The sequence below is a fragment of the Megalops cyprinoides genome, chromosome 4, assembly GCF_013368585.1.
Source record: "Megalops cyprinoides isolate fMegCyp1 chromosome 4, fMegCyp1.pri, whole genome shotgun sequence".
In the NCBI taxonomy this organism is placed as follows: domain Eukaryota; kingdom Metazoa; phylum Chordata; class Actinopteri; order Elopiformes; family Megalopidae; genus Megalops; species Megalops cyprinoides.
The window spans coordinates 14,843,647-14,862,094 of NC_050586.1; the positions used below are offsets into that span (position 1 = coordinate 14,843,647).

At 47.7% G+C, this 18,448-nt stretch overlaps 1 protein-coding gene across 4 annotated transcripts in view; it reads right to left on the reverse strand.

The window, feature by feature from the left end:
* Positions 1-549: 549 nt before the first annotated feature.
* The window catches only part of LOC118775961 (2-oxoglutarate dehydrogenase, mitochondrial), a 33,710-nt gene continuing 15,811 nt past the window's right edge, over positions 550-18,448 (reverse strand). The window contains exons 4-25 of one of the 4 annotated variants that reach the window (XM_036525955.1): positions 17,402-17,504; positions 13,687-13,731; positions 12,435-12,485; positions 8,556-8,671; positions 7,940-8,094; positions 7,413-7,559; positions 6,848-6,938; positions 6,276-6,455; positions 5,938-6,066; positions 5,647-5,826; positions 5,141-5,293; positions 4,947-5,049; positions 4,723-4,851; positions 3,950-4,100; positions 3,425-3,552; positions 3,086-3,264; positions 2,752-2,823; positions 2,422-2,547; positions 2,177-2,249; positions 1,832-1,995; positions 1,525-1,679; positions 550-1,273 (exon numbers count right to left, since the gene is read on the reverse strand). In XM_036525955.1, coding sequence (XP_036381848.1) covers positions 1,153-1,273; positions 1,525-1,679; positions 1,832-1,995; positions 2,177-2,249; positions 2,422-2,547; positions 2,752-2,823; positions 3,086-3,264; positions 3,425-3,552; positions 3,950-4,100; positions 4,723-4,851; positions 4,947-5,049; positions 5,141-5,293; positions 5,647-5,826; positions 5,938-6,066; positions 6,276-6,455; positions 6,848-6,938; positions 7,413-7,559; positions 7,940-8,094; positions 8,556-8,671; positions 12,435-12,485; positions 13,687-13,731; positions 17,402-17,504 — 2,751 coding nt within the window. In that variant the 3' untranslated portion in view covers positions 550-1,152. Of the gene's footprint in view, positions 1,274-1,524; positions 1,680-1,831; positions 1,996-2,176; positions 2,250-2,421; positions 2,548-2,751; positions 2,824-3,085; positions 3,265-3,424; positions 3,553-3,949; positions 4,101-4,722; positions 4,852-4,946; positions 5,050-5,140; positions 5,294-5,646; positions 5,827-5,937; positions 6,067-6,275; positions 6,456-6,847; positions 6,939-7,412; positions 7,560-7,939; positions 8,095-8,555; positions 8,672-12,434; positions 12,486-13,686; positions 13,732-17,401; positions 17,505-17,763; positions 17,858-18,448 lie in introns of all 4 variants that reach the window. The other 3 variants (XM_036525956.1, XM_036525957.1, XM_036525958.1) reach the window with 3 other exon arrangements.

Consider the following 18,448-nt stretch of genomic DNA (forward strand, 5'->3'; position numbering starts at 1 on the left):
CTGCATTGTGTTTTTCTGTCAACTCCTGTAAAAAACTGTATCCCACCATTTCTCGTTCCTGAATTCATCACTTCTTTTAACAAGCATTGACATTTATGAATGTTGATACTAACAGTCAAAAAGAAAAGAAAAAAATCTATCAAAGAAACTAAAACCATTACTGATGAAAGTGGATATTTTCAGTAGCATTCAGCCCTATGCTGCGGCGGGGGCAGTGCGATGGAAGCGGGGGGCTTAGAGGGCGGGTGGGGGGTTTTCCCCATGTTGCGCTCAGAGCAACATGACAGAATGACGTGATAGGTTCAGTGAAGCAGGAGAGGACCTGAGGACCTGAGGTCCTCCTCACCAGCTATCACATCGCAATCGCTTGTACCAAAAGCCAAGCAGGACTGAGACATCACTAGTCCCATAGTTCCACACCGATTAGGGCTCACCACAAAACTGCAGATTCCCTGGTTTTGCTACTGGAACTGAGTGATCAATGAACAAACTGTACTTCTCCTGCTGGCACAAGTCTCCTGATAAATAACCACAGTGATTCCGATCACCTCAGATTTTGAAACATCTTTACTGCAGTAGAAAACCAGAACAGAATCAGATGCAGTGCTCTCAAATGAAAGAACCTCCACAGGTATGTGCTTTCGTTATCTAGGTGGAGCTTTAGACAACACAAACCAATACAGAACAAGGTGGCACAAAGCCAGTCAGTGGAGCGTCACCAGTGATATAATATATTCTAAAAGCCAAACAGAAAAAAGGCAGACGTACTGTGCGGTCAGTTACGGTATCTGTAGTTATATACCGTCTTGGATATTTGGGTTTGATCGTCATCTACAGCGGAAACTCCAGTCCTAGCGGCTAAAGGCTACTGATTGTGTACGGAGGGGAGAAGTCAGTGTCTTTTATGGAGAAAATGGCTGTTTACAGTAACACATGACTACTGCTAGTGCGCTGCTGAGGGCAATGGTGTCTACCCAGGCCTCAGCGTAACTGCGGGGGGGAGAGACTTTTGCTCTGAGCGCTGAGTCCACGGGCTATGAGTCTGTACGAATGGGACGGAGGAAGTGGTTTCTGCAGTGTGGGGTGGGTGATGGTGGCAGCAGAGGGGCAAGGGTGCCCCCCATGTCCCAGGGACAGGGCGAGGAGGGGACTCTAAACCTGGCCCGTGAAGGCGTCCAGGTTGAAGGCAGTGTCCAGGAAGCGCTTCAGCTCGAGCAGGTGAGTATTTTTGTTCCCGGTGGCCGGAGCAGCAGCGGGATCACGGCCCGCATACCTGTAGACGGGGAGGGGGAGACACTGGTGAGAGAGCGCAGTGACAGGGACCTGAGCCACATGCACAGCACACAGCGCACAACACAGAGAAGGACAAAAGACAAAAGTAACCCCCACAATGAAGGAGAAATTAGGGGGGAGACGACACAGGTTACCGTCGATAGGCTTTCCATTTACGGGCCCATGCCCTCATTAGCTGAAGGTGGAGAGAGAAATTAAGGGGGAAGGAGACGAAAGGGCTGCTGAGTTTACCAGACGGGGCGTGTGCGGTCAATGGTGGTACGCATACGGGGCTTGACGTAGTCGTAGTAACCCTGGTTTTTGTGCTCCTCCTGGCACCACACCAGATCTGCCTCAGGGTACTTCTCTGTCTCGGCCTTCACCAGGTCGAAGGGGAAAGGGGACAGCTGGGGGACGCAAGTGACCGAACAGTCAGAGACGAGCATTCAGCATTTCTGAATTTCACCACTTCAGTCTGATGTTGCGTGTGTGTGTGTGTGTGTGTGTGTGTGTGTGTGTGTGTGAGCGAGCGACCGCACGCCTCCGTGTTTGGGTGTACCTGCTCGACGCGAGCGATGGCGACCGAGTCCTCCATGCCCCGGGCCTTGCGCTCGCGGGTGAGCTCGTAGTAGACCTTCCCTGTGCAGAAGATGATGCGCTTCACTCCCGCAGGGTTCTGCACAGCGGCGCCTTCGTCCGGGATCATGCGTTGGAAGTGAGTGCCTGGGTGGACGGACGGAACACATACGCGCACACACATCAGGGGCTCAGCGAACACGCACGAACCCAGCAAACAGGACAAAACCATGGGCTGTGCAGAGCGCACAACCTCACGCTCGTAAGGTAACACTCAGCCCTCTCGCCCACCGCACAGACACGCACACACACACACTCTCCTTCTCACCTGGCAGCATGTCATCAAAATTAGACTTGGCCTCAGGGTGACGCAGCAAGGACTTGGGGGTGAAAACGATGAGCTGTGGATAGAAAAGACAAGGGAGTGAAGAGACAGCAGTCAGGGAGCGAAGAGGCAACAGTCACGGGGGTGAAGAGACAACTGTCAGGGGGGTAAAGAGACAACTGTCAGGGGGGTAAAGAGACAGGCATGTTAAAAGGCCTGTGGCCCCCCTGCATGTAGGCCAGACTCACAGGCTTCCTGAAGGGCTGCAGGATTTGCCTCCTCAGCACGTGGAAGTAGTTGGCAGGCGTGGAGCAGTTCACCACGATCCAGTTGCAGTCGTAGAGCTGACGCACAGCAAAGTCATCAGTGATTTTCTACAGTGGGGGCGGGGTGGGGCAGGAGGAAGGAGAAGAGAAAGTCAATGGCAAAGGTCCTCGTTACAGAAGACTTCCACAGTTTAACTGGATGATTATCTGAATGTGAAAACCACAAGGCAAGAAAATGAAAGAAAGAAAGCAACAGATGTCTTGTTGGTAAAGCTCACACGAAGTGATGCTTAGAATGAGGGCGTGACCTACTGGGAACACATCTGGGTCATCGTTGCACATCTGCAGGAACCTCTCGGGGCGAGCGGAGGAGTGCTCTGGGCCCTGGAGCAGAGAGAGAGAAGGCTCAGCTCTTACATGTAAACACCCTTAACCTGACAGCAGGGATACCTGCCTCAGGCAAACTATTAACCCCAACTAATGACTACCTCTGTCAGTCTTTTGTGTTCAAACAAACCACAGCAATAACAACAGACAGGGAGAGAGAGGGGGGAGAAAAAGAGAGAGGGGTACCAAAGAAGAAACTGAGGCAGGATAGAGATAACAAAGAGAGTGAGATAGAGAGAGAGGGAGAGAGAATGCTCACCATGCCCTCCATGCCGTGGGGGAGCAGCAGCACGATGCCGTTCTGACGGACCCACTTGGCCTGGCCGGGACAGATGAACTGGTCGATGATGCACTGGGCCGTGTTGTGGAAGTCGCCGAATTGGGCCTCCCACAGCACCAGGGCGTTGGGGCTGGCCATGGCGAAGCCCAGCTCGAATCCTGACCACGGAGGTGGAGAGAGAACAAGACAAATAGAGACAAAGGGAAAGACCTAGCCGTGTCCAAAAAACAGGTTATAAACCCAAGGGAAAAGACTGGAGAGGAGGGATGGTGGGGGGAGGCTCTCCAGTGGAGGCCCAGGGGGAGTGGAGAGACTGACCCAGCACGCCGTACTCAGACAGGGAGCTGTTGCACACGGTGTAGGGGGCCTGGTTGGGGCCGATGTGGTTCATGGGGATGCAGATCCTCTTGTCAACGTTTTGGTCGTGCAGCACATGGTGACGATGGCTGCAGAGAGGGAGAGAGACAGAGAGAGAGGGGGGGAGAGAGAGGGAGAGAGACAGAGAGAGGGGGGGGAGAGAAAGAGAGAATCATAAAGAGATGGGAAAACAGTCATCAACAAAATAAGCCAGGGAAGAGAAATGGCTTCGCTTAAAAATTTACAGAACCATAGTGCTGTGGGAGAGGGAGTACATTTGACATAATGCACAGAATAAGTGGTAGAGAATAAAGGGGGATTCACTGAGGAATAGGATAAGGAATAGCTGAGCATAATATCAAAACATTTACATAAGATTGCAAAGGGCAGGCACATACCTAGGCAGAGTAGTATACTCTTGCTCCTCAGGGACAGGGTCAGACTTTGTTACAATTGATGCAGGCCTCACACAAACTCGGACTGTACCTGAAGGTGCCTCTCTCCACGTCCTGACCACTCAGCCGGACATGGATTCCCTCCTTCAGCAGCGAGCCGAAGGCCATGTACTCTCCCAGCGCCCAGTCCACCGTGCGGTTCTTAATCATCTCACCACGGCCCTTCAGGATACGGCTCAGACCTGAGCATGCAAACACACACACACACGGCTGCTGACTGAATTTCAGTTCACCCACACCTTGTTTCCATACTTAATAATCACAAGCGTAGTGTGTAGCAGAGGGTGGTAGCTATTGTTATGCACACAGCACACTGATATTTTGGATGATTGGTGATAATGGTGTTATCTTCAGTGCTGTTTGTTCCTGGTAAGAACCAAGTTTAACAGTGTAAAGTCCATATAGTTTGGCTTTGGTTAACTGGATAAATAAAAGCTTGAGCTGACAACTACTGTTTCAGATGGATGGTTGTTTCAACCCCCTCTAGCATTTGACCAAACACTCAGAATGATGACTTTAGAGACATTTAGCAATAAAGTGGGTTGCGTAAGTGGGCTTTATAATATCAAAAAGTACATGAGATCATCTGAATTTGACCAAGTGATAAACCTTTAATACCTTTCTCAAAGCCTATTAAATGGTCTGAGTTGTATCCTGCACGATAGCACAATATAGCAATTTTCAGTGTCTCTGAGAAACACATTAAATGTCTTTCAGCTGGTAGCATTTGGCTGCTCTCATTCGAGCAATTTGTGTGGGTGACTGCACACAGAGACGTGAGTGCGGGCGATCACGCACACGCACCTCCGTGTATGGTGAAGTCCTCGACGGGCACAGAGGAGGCCACCTGCCCAATGTGGGTCAGGTCCTCCTCATTCAGTCCGGTGGAGGGGCAGCTCATGCTCTTTGGCTGGCCGTCCAGGGTGAAGAAGCCTGAAACGCACAAGGTCATCTGTCAGTCCCCGTCAGGCGCCATCACACATTCACCCCTTTAAGCCCCTCCTTCTCAGGACGGGGCAGACACTCACCAGGCCAGGGGGAGTCCAGCCAGTGCTTGATGTGCAGGATCTTCTCGTCCTTGGAGCGCGCGTGCGCCTCCTCACAGATCTTGTCGTATTTGGCGATCTCCTCCTGAAGAGAGAGGGGGCGACAGCATTGACGGTGAGCAGCAGCAGCAGCAGCAGCAGCGACTGACTCTAGATCAGTGCGACCGCTCCCTCACCTCGTACTCCTGCCGCGTGACGGCGCCCTCGGCGATCAGCTTCTCGGCGTACTTCTGCAGCACGCCCTTCTGCTTCTTGATCTGCTTGTACATGAGCGGCTGCGTGAACATGGGCTCGTCCATCTCGTTGTGGCCGTTCCGCCGGTAGCACACCTGAAGCAGGTGCGCACGCACAGCCGCAAACAGGGGAGAGTGCAGTCAACAAAGGCCGTCTTTCCGCTTACTTTTCACCATCCTTTCTGCGCCATTTAATAAGGACAGGGCAGATTCTGCTCTCAACCGCTCTGACAAATACGTTTTAGAGGAAACTGCCTGCTTGGTGCATTGGATCATATCACTAATCTGTATTTAATCTGCGTAAGCCTGCAGACGCAATCAAGTCTTTGCTTAACCGAATCCTAGAGTAAAGAGATGACATTTCCCTTCTTTCTTATACACAGGCGCTAAGCTGCTTGATGGTAATCGCTATGCGTTTGTGCGCCCTGCATCCGGCACGCGAAGCCTACCAGGTCCACCACCACGTCCTTGTGAAAGGTGGCCCTCCACTCGGCTGCCACGTTGCACACGTACATCACGGCTTCGGGGTCGTCCGCGTTGACGTGGAAGATGGGTGCGTTAACCACCCGGGCCACGTCGGTGGGGTAAGGCGAGGAGCGGGCCACGCGGGGGTCGGTGGTGAAGCCGATCTGCGGGGAAGAAGGGAAGACGGCACGTCAGCGCGGCCGTCCGGCGACACTGTCCGGCGATGGCGTGGGCAACGTGCGGGCGGTGTGAGGTTGGCTGAGGCCGGGGCAGACCTGGTTGTTGACGACCACGTGCACGGTGCCGTGGGTGGTGTAGGAGGGCAGGTCGCTCAGGTGGAAGGTCTCGTACACGATGCCCTGGCCAGCGAACGCAGCGTCACCGTGCAGCAGGATGGACATGACCTGGAAAATGCGTGTTCAGTACATCAGACAAGACCCCTCCGCTGTAAAAGGATGACATGGGTTCAATTAATATGCATTCCTCTGACAGACAGACGGACACATATCCAGGCGGACAGAGAGGCCTCCACAGACAGACAGAAAGACTAGCAGAGGCAGGCATTCGGTCCCAGACTGGCGGACAGACAGACACACAGGCAGTCCGGCCGCACCCTGTTGCCGTCGGTGTCGCCACAGTAGAACTGCTCGGCCTTGGTCTTGCCCTGCACCACGGGGTCCACAGCCTCCAGGTGAGAGGGGTTGGCCACCAGGGACAACGTGATGTTGCGGTCAGTCACACGGTTGATCCTCCTGTGATACATCCCCAAGTGGTACTTCACATCCCCAGACCCCTGGCAAAAGAAGGGAGACAGGGAGGGATGCAGAAAGATGAGTGCCCCTCACCCATCAACATCATTCAGAAGTACTTTTGTTTCTGCAGCAAATTGCTCTTTGTTAAATTTTGTTCACTTGTCTGCGGAACAAGCATCCATTACCGAAAGCAGACGTTCATGGCCATTACTGTCCGCCCTTTAGCAAAATTGTATTTAAATGTAAAAATAAAGCCCAGCATTCAAATGAAAAACAAGAATTAATCTGAATCAGTGCAGTTCATCTCAGCAAGGGCTGTCATCTGTAATAGTCAGAGCCTTCATGAGCGTCAGAGACAACCATCATTACATGAGGAAACATGAATACATGGGAAAAACAAAGAAGCACCAATTAAACAGAGATATGGACAGACCTCATCAGCTGCCTCCAGCTTGGAGTCAAACTGGCAGAAGATCTGCTCCAACTCCTTACGGATGACATTGGCCAGGACATTCAGACGACCCCTGAGAAAGAAGGCGAGCCCTCAGATAAATGTGCGCCAAATGAAAATGTCTGTGCTTTCAGTCGGACAACTCCATCAAGAGAACCGCCCAGGTATGATAACCTGCCACTACAGCTCAGTGGAGAGAAAAAACAGCCTGCTTGCCCTGACAATTGAAGACTTAAGCTCTTGATGTCAAGGCCATATAAAAACACTCCACTACAGCCAAAAAGGTGGACCATACCATCTTTTTGTGTCAGGGGGTGCTTTCCACTCCATTTCAGCCAAGAGGTGGACCATGCCATCCGTATGTGTCAGGGGGTAGTTTCCCTTCACACTCATACGTATTTCAAACAGTTCAGAACTCTTCAACAGCAGCTGCTAGTGGTAAAACACTGTAACTGCAGAATCCAACTCAGGGGAGAGATGAGGAACAAGAGTTTTGAGGGCTCCATCCAATGCACGTGTAGCAATTGTTCCTGACGGAGTCACTAACCTGTGTGGCATGCCCATGATGACATTCTCCACGCCGTTCTCACTTGACTTGTCAATGATGGTCTTGAGGGCGGGGATCAATGATTCACAGCCCTCCAGCCCAAAGCGCTTCTCCGAGGACCACTTCCTCTGGAGGAACTCCTCAAACCTGTGGCACAAATACAAATACTACCAGTGAAGAGATATATTATATTATAAAGCTCCTCAATATGGAGACAGCCTCTCAACTCAGAATTAAGAGAGTTGGACAGGAGAGCAGTACAAAAATGCTTTCACAAAAACTGGTGAGCAATGCACTATGAATTCAGTAGGATTACATCCAATCATATCACACATTTTGTGATCCTATGCCCATCACAGTGAGCTGAATTGTACAACAAACCAGAGAGATCAATCTATTCATTCATTGTTTTAAAAGGGATAATCACATATAGTTATATGAGTTTTTTTTTTTTAAACCTCTAAAGTGAGTGAGTGTTGAGGTTAGACTTTCACCAGGACTGATCAGCGCAGCACGGGGAGCCTGACCTGGTGGAACGGACCATCCGGGCCAGCAGAGTTCTCTTCTCCTCCAGTGTGAACTGCATCACCCCGGGCTTCTCAAACTTCTGCCGTATCCACTGGCATTGATCCAGGTCATTGATGAACATGAACTCCACTCCAATATGCTGGCAGTACGCCATCTACAGAAACAGCGAGCAGGTAGGGTGAGGGTATACATAAGGTCAGACCTAAAGGCTGAAAAGAACAAGGCTGTCATGATGACATCCGAAAGGCAGCACATGTATTTATGGATACTTCCACAGGCCAATGGAAGGGTCTGAACGGAGGTTAAATCAATGACACAGGTCCACTCTGTTGGAACAGGGTTTTGTGAGAGAGAAGGGGGTGGCAGTGTAGAATGGTGGTAAGGAGCAGGACTCATAACCAAAAGGTCGCCAGTTTCATTCCTGTTGTACCCTTGGGCAAGGTACTTAACCCACAACTGCCTCAGTAAATATCCAGCTGCATAAATGGCTAACACGTAACAACAGCAACCTATGTAAGCTGCTGTGGATAAGAGCCAACAAAATGCCAATAATGTAACGTAACGAATACATATAGATTTGTGAGAGTGGAGCTTCATACAGCCGGGTGCACCCACCTCCAGACGGCGGATGATCTCCCTCAGGGGCAGGGCACTCTCGTTACCCCCGATGAAGGTGGTGGTGGGCAGGCGGAACACCTTGTCCAGGTCAGACTCATCCAGCCCGTAGAAGCCTGGTCAGCGAGGGGCGGGAGCGGTGGGGACCGCCGCCAGAGAAAGGAGGAGGGAGGAGAGGGCGGGAGGATGCGGGTGATGGGGTTGATGTGAGCGGTTGTAGGGAAAGCCAACCCAGCACAGAGAACAGAGTGTGCCAATAACCGGAGTGGGGGAGGAGGAGGAGGAGGAGGAGGAGCAAGAACACAAGCGACAAAGACAATAAGAGTGAACAGAAAAAAAGTTAGATTGACAGGAGGGACAGCAGGGGGGTTGTGATACCAAAACACAGTAAGACAAAATTACCACAAGGTTGCAGAGTATTGGTAAACAGTGTCAACACGGCAGCAGCACCGTCGTTGCCATCATGGAGGCAATGCAGTACAGCAGAACAAAACGGCACAGAGTGACAAATCAAATTGACAAGACGCAGCAGAGAATTATTGGTAAGAGATGGATAGGACAGCGCAGATGAACATGTTAGACATTGGTGGAGGGGAAAGGGGGTTATACAGCAAACAAAACAGTATGAGCATTATTTGTGGCATTAAAAAAAAAAAGTGTTAATATTTTTATGACTCGGAATTAACACGGTAATACATGTCAAATAAAAATAAAATGATTGATTTCCTTCTAACAGTCCTGTGTAAGCATTGTGAAGGTGTGTAAAGTCTAAACTTGTACAGATATATTTTGTTTTTATTATTGTATTTTTGATAAAAAAGGGAATACTGGCTCATCATCCTTCATGCTTAATGTGCCATTTTGTTGTTACAATGTGTTTTAGTAAGGAGGATAAAATAATAAATTGATGAGGTCAGACTTAAACCTAGAGATCCAAGTTTTCCTCAGCCTGACAGCACCGGTGAGCTCTGCTTTAGCTCCATAAGCCCCTTCACCTGGCACGGCTCCCTGCCTTACGGTGGAATAAGGAATCTCCTTTCACGTCACACTTCCTCCATTAATTTGAGTGAGCTAAAAAGAGTTGTCCCATCAGACTCTTGCTTATCCCCAAGGTTTCAGCTGTGTGACCCCGTGATCCACACCCTTCTTCTAGCACCCTCAGTTGACCTGGAAATCTGACACTCTTCTGGCCTGCCACCCCTCTGCACCCTGCTTTACCAGTGGCCCTCCACAAGGCATGGACCCCCCCCCCCCCCACTTCCTTCACCAATCTTCCCATGTTACCCAACACCCACACCCCCATTCCAGGCCCTAATTTCTTCCTCTCCTTCCTGCTGCTGTTTGAGACACAGTCTCATGACAGTGACATTCCGTTCCCTCAACTATCCACAGTTTTCCGGTGTAGCGTCCTGATGTGAATAATAAGTGGATAGAGGGAGGGTGCGTTCACTTTTGAGCTCATTGGAGGTCTGCCAAGGTTCAGGGCATGTGGGCCAAAGCAGAGGTGGAGGTAGTGTGGACACAGAATTGATGGTCTTCACTTAAGCTGAAGCAGATGAGTATAACAGGCTCATTAGCTTCTTAACCACATTATATAAATCAATATTGGCCTTTACACCTACTTTAATGTAACTTCTTTGGATGCCACTAGCAACGGCAGCCCTAGAAAAACTCACTCACTGAGTGAGTATTGCAGTAACAATGTTTTACCACTAGAGGGTGAAACAGCAAGCAATGTAGCTATGGAACAGCTCCCTCTTGGTTCTGGCTTCCAGTTAGCCTTTAAGATAACGACCACATTAACCTTCTGCACCACATTATACAGCTGATACACTGTTCACATCATAGTACCCATCCTCTTTGTATACTGTACAATTATACACTTCATCCCTATGTATGTTTATTACATCTGCTTTAAAGCTCCTTATATTCTTTTTGACTCAGAATTGTTGTTATGCACACTGTTAAAATCACTGTGCACATGGCACACATAAGTGTCAAAACATACCACTTAAGTGGAACAATCTTCAAGGTCACTCAGATTTGACAGATCAGGATTGTTTGTGCCAGACTTAAACACAGCCCATATCCATCTCTTGTGATAATCTTGCCGTCAGTTCGCAAAACAGAACCGATGAGAACATTTCACTGCCATTTCCAAAAAATCTCAAGCTGCAATCATAAACGCACACAACTACCAGGCAAGTGCTGAACACACTGCACATCAAACACGTGTAACGACACGCAGTAAAGCAGATGTGGAGAATGCAGCTGGTTTGTTACACAGTTACATCTGTAGGCGCTTGCTTAAGTACAAACACTGCTTTCGCAAGTGGAGAGCAAGGCAGCGTAAGTAAGATTAAAGTTATCAAAGAAAGCCACTTCTTCTCAAAAGTAACAAAAAAAATTCCCAGTGATTACACTGCTGCAAACAGCCAAACACCAACATTTCAAATTCCAATTTTTTTTTTTCCATATCCCACTTTCAAGGAATTGAGTTACTCTCCTGGCTTAGTACTGGGTTGAAGACAACGCCTCAGCAATTCAAAGTGTTTCTCTGGGAAGTTGACACATAGGCCTTCAGCACTAAAACAGCACTTTAACAGTCAATAACTGCAGGCCTATATGTGAATATGTCTCACAAGAAAAGAGTGCATGTAACTTAGAAATCTGCAAAACCTCACCATTTTCAATGCAATAATCTATATACATCCAAACATGGAAATTGATATGTAGGTGGTAGTATTTTTAGCTTTCGCTTAAGGCAGAAATTCACTCATTGAAGAAGAAGAAGAAAAAACAAAAAAAAAACACTGCAGCTGCTTAATGCGAGATCCCAGCCAGGAATTAAGACCTGAAGCTTGATCAGCCAAACTGCCAAACTCAGAGCCACACAAAGATCAGCAGGGTCAGGGAAATGGGGGACAGACAGAGAGAAAAAGGAAGATTGAGAGTGTGTGTAGGAAATGGGAACAGGGAACAGGGGGCAGGGGGGGCAGGGGAGACAGGGTCAACAGGGTCAAACGCTGAATAAGAAGAGAACAGCCACGCCCAAGTGGCCAACAAGCAGGGTTTTCTACCGAGTTTTTCAAAGATTAACAGGCACAAAACCTGCGTGTATCTTCTTCAAATGTAACTGGAAGTGCCCAACATCTGCGCGAGTTAAGCGAGCGTGCTGAAGCAGAAGAGAAGGTCTCAAGTTCCAGTTTCTTCTCCTGGGGCTAGCAGACACCTAAAGCTGGGGGGGGGCTGAAAGCTGAGCACAGCGGCCCCCCGCACCGGCACTGCAGTGACTCACTCACACTGAGCCAGCTAGCAGGGAGCGGTGTGGGGGAAGACAGGCCTGCGCCGGGAACCTATCAGTCGCTAAACTCGTTCCAAAGACGGCCCTCAACACCGGGCCTGCTTCCCATCAATACCCACTGCCTGGTTTAAGGATCACGGGGTGGATATTGCCTCAAACTGGATTAGGTTTAAAAGCGTAGTGCATTAAGGACGCTGCTTTCGGCAGTTACATAAGTGCCTGTACCGCGAGCGTCCCCGAGGTCTGCGAGGACCCTGTGATATCATTTCCGGCGCAGCTAGCAACTGGCGGGGTGAAGCCGAGTCAGCTGTCTGGGTTACGTAAAGCCGACAAACGGCGGCCGCACATCGGCACACGTGCTCACTTCATTAGCACACGCCCTAAGCAAAGACATGGGCCTTCATGTTCCCAGCAGTGCTGGCTGAGGTATGGTGCCTCAAGCCTTGCTCTCTCCACAATGCATTCGACACAGTGCCCAGGTGCATTTGCAGTACACAAGTCGATCTGCAAGCAAGTGCTGCACATGATTTTTAAAAAATTTTTTTTTTTTGGGAAGAATAAAATTCACTTATTACCACTGTCCCAGTGTTTCGCACATGTTTTAAAACATGACTTGTACTCTGACTCTGTAAAAGAAGGTGACACAAAAAGGTAAGGTTCAAATGGAGAAAAAAAAGCATGGCAGAACATGAATTCCTAGCAACCACCATCACTGGTGCTGCACGCTTCAATGGAGTTCCCAATAACTTCTCTACTATTGTGTTTCAAAGGGCACTGCTAAAGAATCCAGGTACTGCAGAGATACACCCATGTCTCCACACATTTTGACACAAATGGAACGAGTGGGATAAACCATGGAATAGCCATCCCTGTTTCCAGAGGTTAACACATGACCATATAAACAAGCTGAAAAAAGTAACACGATTACTGCCAAAAGCCACAAAGGACTGTAGCACAGATCTACTCATCTAACATTACCACAGACAAGCATCTATTCTAGTGAACAAACGACCTGGACAGAGAGACGATGGAGAGGCTCGGGGTGAAAGCTGAGTGAGACTCTAACGTACAAAGCCCCTGTATTGATGACTCAAGGACCCGCACACCCAAACTGAGGCTATCTACAGGAAACGACCCCTTGGGTTTTTAATTATCTTTCACATGGTCTCTTTGTTTCAAGGCAGCTGGCAGGCCTAGGAACGGACAAATAAATAAATAAATGGATAAATGAATAAATGGATAAACAAACAAATTTATGGGAAAATAAATAAATAAATACATCTTTGGATCCGCACTGTTTTTTGGCTTGCATTCCGCATGCTGTCAAGCAGCAGGTCCGCATAGACACACCAGCACAAATGTAGCTTTCTCAGCCACAGTGCCCCCTCTTACACAAGTGTGTTGCACAAATCAGGCTAGGTGCAGTTATGGTACACGCGTCACTGAGAGTGAAAGCATACACCTGTAACACGACGCCTGCTGTACAAGTACAACTCTGCTCATCCAGACGGCACGCCGGGGGGCTAGAACTCCAGTCTAGCTACTAGATGCGAGAAGATTAACCTCAGTTAAAATTAACTCAGTTCCTTCCAAATGGAAAAGAGCACTGTAATGTCACTTGTGCTTCAGCCTAGCCTCAACAGAGGACCTTACTACTCATATCTGTGACTTTATTTATTTATTGTTGTCCGTTCTAAGCGAGAGAAAGCGAGAGCGAATTAGACAGAGACTGAGAAGTGTGAAAGAAGAAAGAGACAGACCAAAGAGGAAAGAGGAAAGAAAGACAGGTAGAATGACAGACTGACAGGGAAATGTGCATGTCCATACCTCCGACCGTTAGAATACTGAGACGATCCTTGAAAACCGCGAGGTCTGAGGAGGCAGCAAGGGAGAGAGACCCGAAACGGTTAGTAACCCAGAGGCCCTGAAGGGCCTTAGCTACCACTACCTGAATCCATCAAGGACACAGGGACAAATGCTAACACTAGTGTTCACCAAACGCGCAAGCCCACACAAGAGCTCCTGCGTCACACACACACACGCAGCCCGCGACTACAGCCTCGCATTTTCTCCACTGAAGCCAAAAGGCCTACTTTGCAGCATCACACATTAGCTCGGCTCGCGAAAGTCTAGCCGCAGCGTCACGCTACCTGCCGTGCAGACGGCAGATAAAGCTCAATGCCTGGTACGCATCAACAAAGGCAACAGCGGGCAGCTAGCGGAACTGAGTATGGCAGGCACTACAGGCATTGTCTCAGACTCCAAGCTCACCACCTCTACACAGTGGTACCCTTTAAGCAACTGAGAATCCCACCTCCTCCTTCCTGAATTACAAAAGCCTAATCAACTTTCTCAGAGGAAAAAAATGGATTCAGCAACCACCAAGAAGCGACTGACTTGTCTGGAAAAAAATTCAAGGCGAAGGGGTCTGAAGGAATATGAAGGTGTATGTTGGGACAGAATTTCTACAATCTCCTTTTAGGCTAAATACTATCCCAACATATACATTTGCAGTGTGTAACAATCAGGGTTTTTCCGATCACTTGACGTCCTCCCTGGCACACATTGTGCAATCTGAGGAAAATGGTCTTAATTAAAAGCCCAGCTCTGTGCAGCCTGATATGCCTACAGTGAAAAGTGGAGGACAGTCAGTGGAGTGGTCTCCCACCTCTCCATAGACACATTAATGGATACTCCTTTGCACTCTGTGGAGGACACAGGGTCTTCACTCTTCTTTCATATCTACTCTAAGTGAAAACACAAGTGCAGGGAGACTAGAACAAGCCACTCGTACAGCAAGCGGAGTAGAGCTTGGGTAGCAAAATGTGTTCTTAACACATATAAGACCCTTTACAGAAGAACTGATGGAGAGCAGTGTGGCGACAGAATAAGAGCTTCACTTGCAGACAGTGTGACATTAGGAAAGTGACTGCTGCATATATATGGCCATGACAGTGTACCTAAGAGACCCTGCAGATGCACAGATGTGTTGAGAGGACTTCTCCTCATATGTAAAAATTCTGAGAGCACAAATGCACAGTTTGAGTTGATCAGGAATAGTCTAAATTTCAGACGGTACATACTGTTCTGGAAAACAGTATGTACCACCTTTTTCACCTCCTCTGAATGGTAAATGCACCTGTTATACAATAAACATGTAATCAACAAAAAGAATATGACCAGAGGTCTCCTATTAAAATATATGATCATTCCAGAACAGCAGAAAGGCAAAGTGTCATGCTGATCTCTGCTCTGTATACACATAAATGTCAAGATTAATAAAATGTTACTTTATATTTGCCCTTAAAACAGAAAAAAAACATGTAGTGAAGGCTTATGAAGTTCAAAATCTGTTAAAAGACCCATCTATATCCCTTGAAACCACCGACCTATCAAGTGCAGACGTGGCAGACTAGACTTGTCTACAGTCAAAACACAAACATCAAAGGAGTACTAGGGCAGGTCACAGCAACCTCCCTATAAACACATCAGGTAAGGCATGGTAGTTTACAGTGTGGAAACAACACCACGACATGAAGCTGGAATCACCAGACACTGCTGTCATCAATGCCTTTTCGAAAATTTTTCTCAAGGAGCTGGAACGTGGATGAACTTCTGAACTTGGATGCTTAAATGTTTTTTGGAGGGGAAGTGTTGAGGTACACCATAGCATACAATTTCAACAGCACACAACATCTGGAAAAAAAAAAACGTTGAAAAAGTACAGAATTTCTACTGCATTGAAAAATCCTGAAAAGAACAGTCTTGAGAAGGCCAGTCTCAAGCCCTGTTTAATGTAGTGGAACAGAAGGCAGCACTCTGGGAATGAACTCTGTCCACACATAGAGGAAAATGCAGACCTCTGGGCTCTGTGGAAATCATACCCCCCCCCCCCCCTAACGGCTGGGTCCACCAATGAAATTACCAATAGGCATATACAGCAATGTCAGCAGGATACTGTGGGGACTAATGTGGCCTCCGCTGCTCTTGCCCCCCAAAACATCCCATATTCCCACGCTCCTCTCAATGTGAGAATTCACTGCATTTGTTACTGGCCTGTGTTAGCTGTGAACCCCCTCGCCTGCAGTTAACGATGTGACCAACCGCAATGTAAGGGCATAGGTCTGACTGTTGCCCTCCCTGACTTCCACTAACTGCACACTACAAAACCAGCGCTAATAGAAAGAAAGACCGGAAAGCAATATTAATTTTATTACATTGTCTTAGGGTATTAAAGGCAGCAGTTAACTTGTTTTAGTAGTTGTAAACTGTCATGGCATGTGCCATACTTGCCCTAGGCGAAAACTTTGATCATAATTTCCTTTTGTACTTTGCTCTGAACTCTTGTATCTATAAAAGCAGTATAGCTTCATTTAAAGTGTTACAGGAAGTGAACTGCAGGTAGTATTATTTGCGGATTAGAATACAACTTGGCACTGTACTACAGTTTTACCTACTAATCCTACATAGGTATGTTACCCTAATGGTGAAAATAACAGTGGGTCAAGCTTTTTACAGAAACCAATCCGTTTGAAGACTTGCCAATCAGTGGCAGCAGAGAACACCTATTATCTAATCAACCACTACAAAAAGGCTCTCATACAGCCAAGAAGTTTTAGAGAGTAATGTGTGTATTTTGTGTATGTGTGCATGTTAGAGAGTGAAAGCCAAGTATTGTATTAGTCAGCAATAGTTTTAGGCGTTAGAGTAGCTCAAGGCCCAAGCCAAATAAGCTAAAGAAAAGTGTCCTAAACTGACTTCCAGAGTCAAGATTAAGGCTGGGAGTATAAGACATCAGATGGAATGTAGAGAGCAGGACACCGAGACTAAACCATGAAAGGAGGCTACATTCGGAGGATAGAGGATATTTCCAATGGGTAAATCTATGTGAAACGAACAGAGAAGTTTAGGCTGTTATCTGGGCCATCAGTTGAGATGGCATGAGCTAGCTGCACGCTATGATCCGATGCCAAGATCAGCTTTCTGTAGCGCGTGTGACCCATCCCGGACTCCCACGCATTAACAGCGCAGCCCAAAGAGGGAGGAATTTGAGTTAGCGGGAACGCCATTATCCTGGATGCCATGTAAGGAGGTGACCCATCCTTGGACTGAACTTTTTTTTTTTTTCGATGTCATTATTATTTGTACATCAGAGCCCAGTGTCAAAAGGGACACGTCGCAGTTCTTCAGCAGACTTTCCACAACTGAACCAGACTTGCAGTTTGGCTTAACAGTGAAGTCTGGCACGGTCCTTTGTACCTATGCTGTTTACCCATTGCAAAATTCCACACAAGAGGCACTGGAAGAGAACTATGCATGCGAGGGAGATGCTATGAAAGGCGTGAGAGCAGGGTGCGAGTTTTCAGCCACCAGGAGGTGGAGCTCTGACAGTCACAGTAAGAGAGAGGGAAAGAGCGAGGTGGGGGGTGGGGGCGGGGGGCGGGGGATGACCGTCACTTCGAGCGTCGGTGTCCATTCTCTCCCCCGTCCCCCTTCCCTTCCCTGGTCACCTGTCAGGCCGTCAGCAGGACTGTCCCCTCACCGAGTTTATCCGAAGACGTGATAATGTCGGTCGGGACACAAGAGTCCAGATCGGCGTCCATGATCCCCAGAGGGTCGAGCTGAGCAACATGGTGCCCGCGGATCTACAGGAACACGGGTCCAGGAGAAAGCCAACACACACGGGAAGGGGGGGGGGGTGTTGGGGTGGGGAGGGATTGTGATTGAACAAAAGCACAGACATTTTGTGCGGGAAATTGAGATAAATAACAGAAGAAGCAAAGAGAAAGAGAGAAAGAAAAAAAGAAAGAAGGAGAGGAGAGGGAGGGAAGGGGAAAAGCAACATTAACACAAACAGGTTCGTTATCAGTCTGCACAGAACAGCTAGGGAAGAACATTTCTCACCAACGTGTTGAAACGCAACAGCCACTGGGGCATCGTCAAAATTTACACAACTGATGCCCAGTGGATCGAGTTTGGCATTGTGATGCCCCATCACCTGCAAACAAGGCAACAGCAGTCACATGCTAACAGAAATGTTCAAGAAAAACTGGGAAAAAACGATTCTGAAGAGTTAAAATTATTCAAAATGTTTTATTTCATGATTACACTATAAGGAACTAAAAGGGATGCATTGTCATTCATAACTTGATCTGGAATATTTGTCATGGAAATAAAATACAAAATGTCAATGTGACTTGTGTTAAACTTACCATGAATGAAGGTCTGCACTTTATTAAAGCATAAAATGTTTACACGTATGAGACAAGACTACAAATTCGACAATGGTGTCATCTGCATTCATGATGGTAGAATGGCATGATGCTATAATCCATTACGTCAACATTTTTCAAAAACATTTTAACGTCAAAACAAAAATCAATTGTCTCATGATAAAAAAATCTACTTTTTCTTCTAAAAAGTGTCACCTAATTTAGATACTCAATTGGTTAATGTAATGCAATTTTGAATTAAATCAATAAGCATGAGTAGACACTTTACACTTAACACAGACTAACAAAATACACTATTCTACATTTACATACACTTAATGCAACTCAAAAAATTAAAGTTCAGACAAAATGAAATC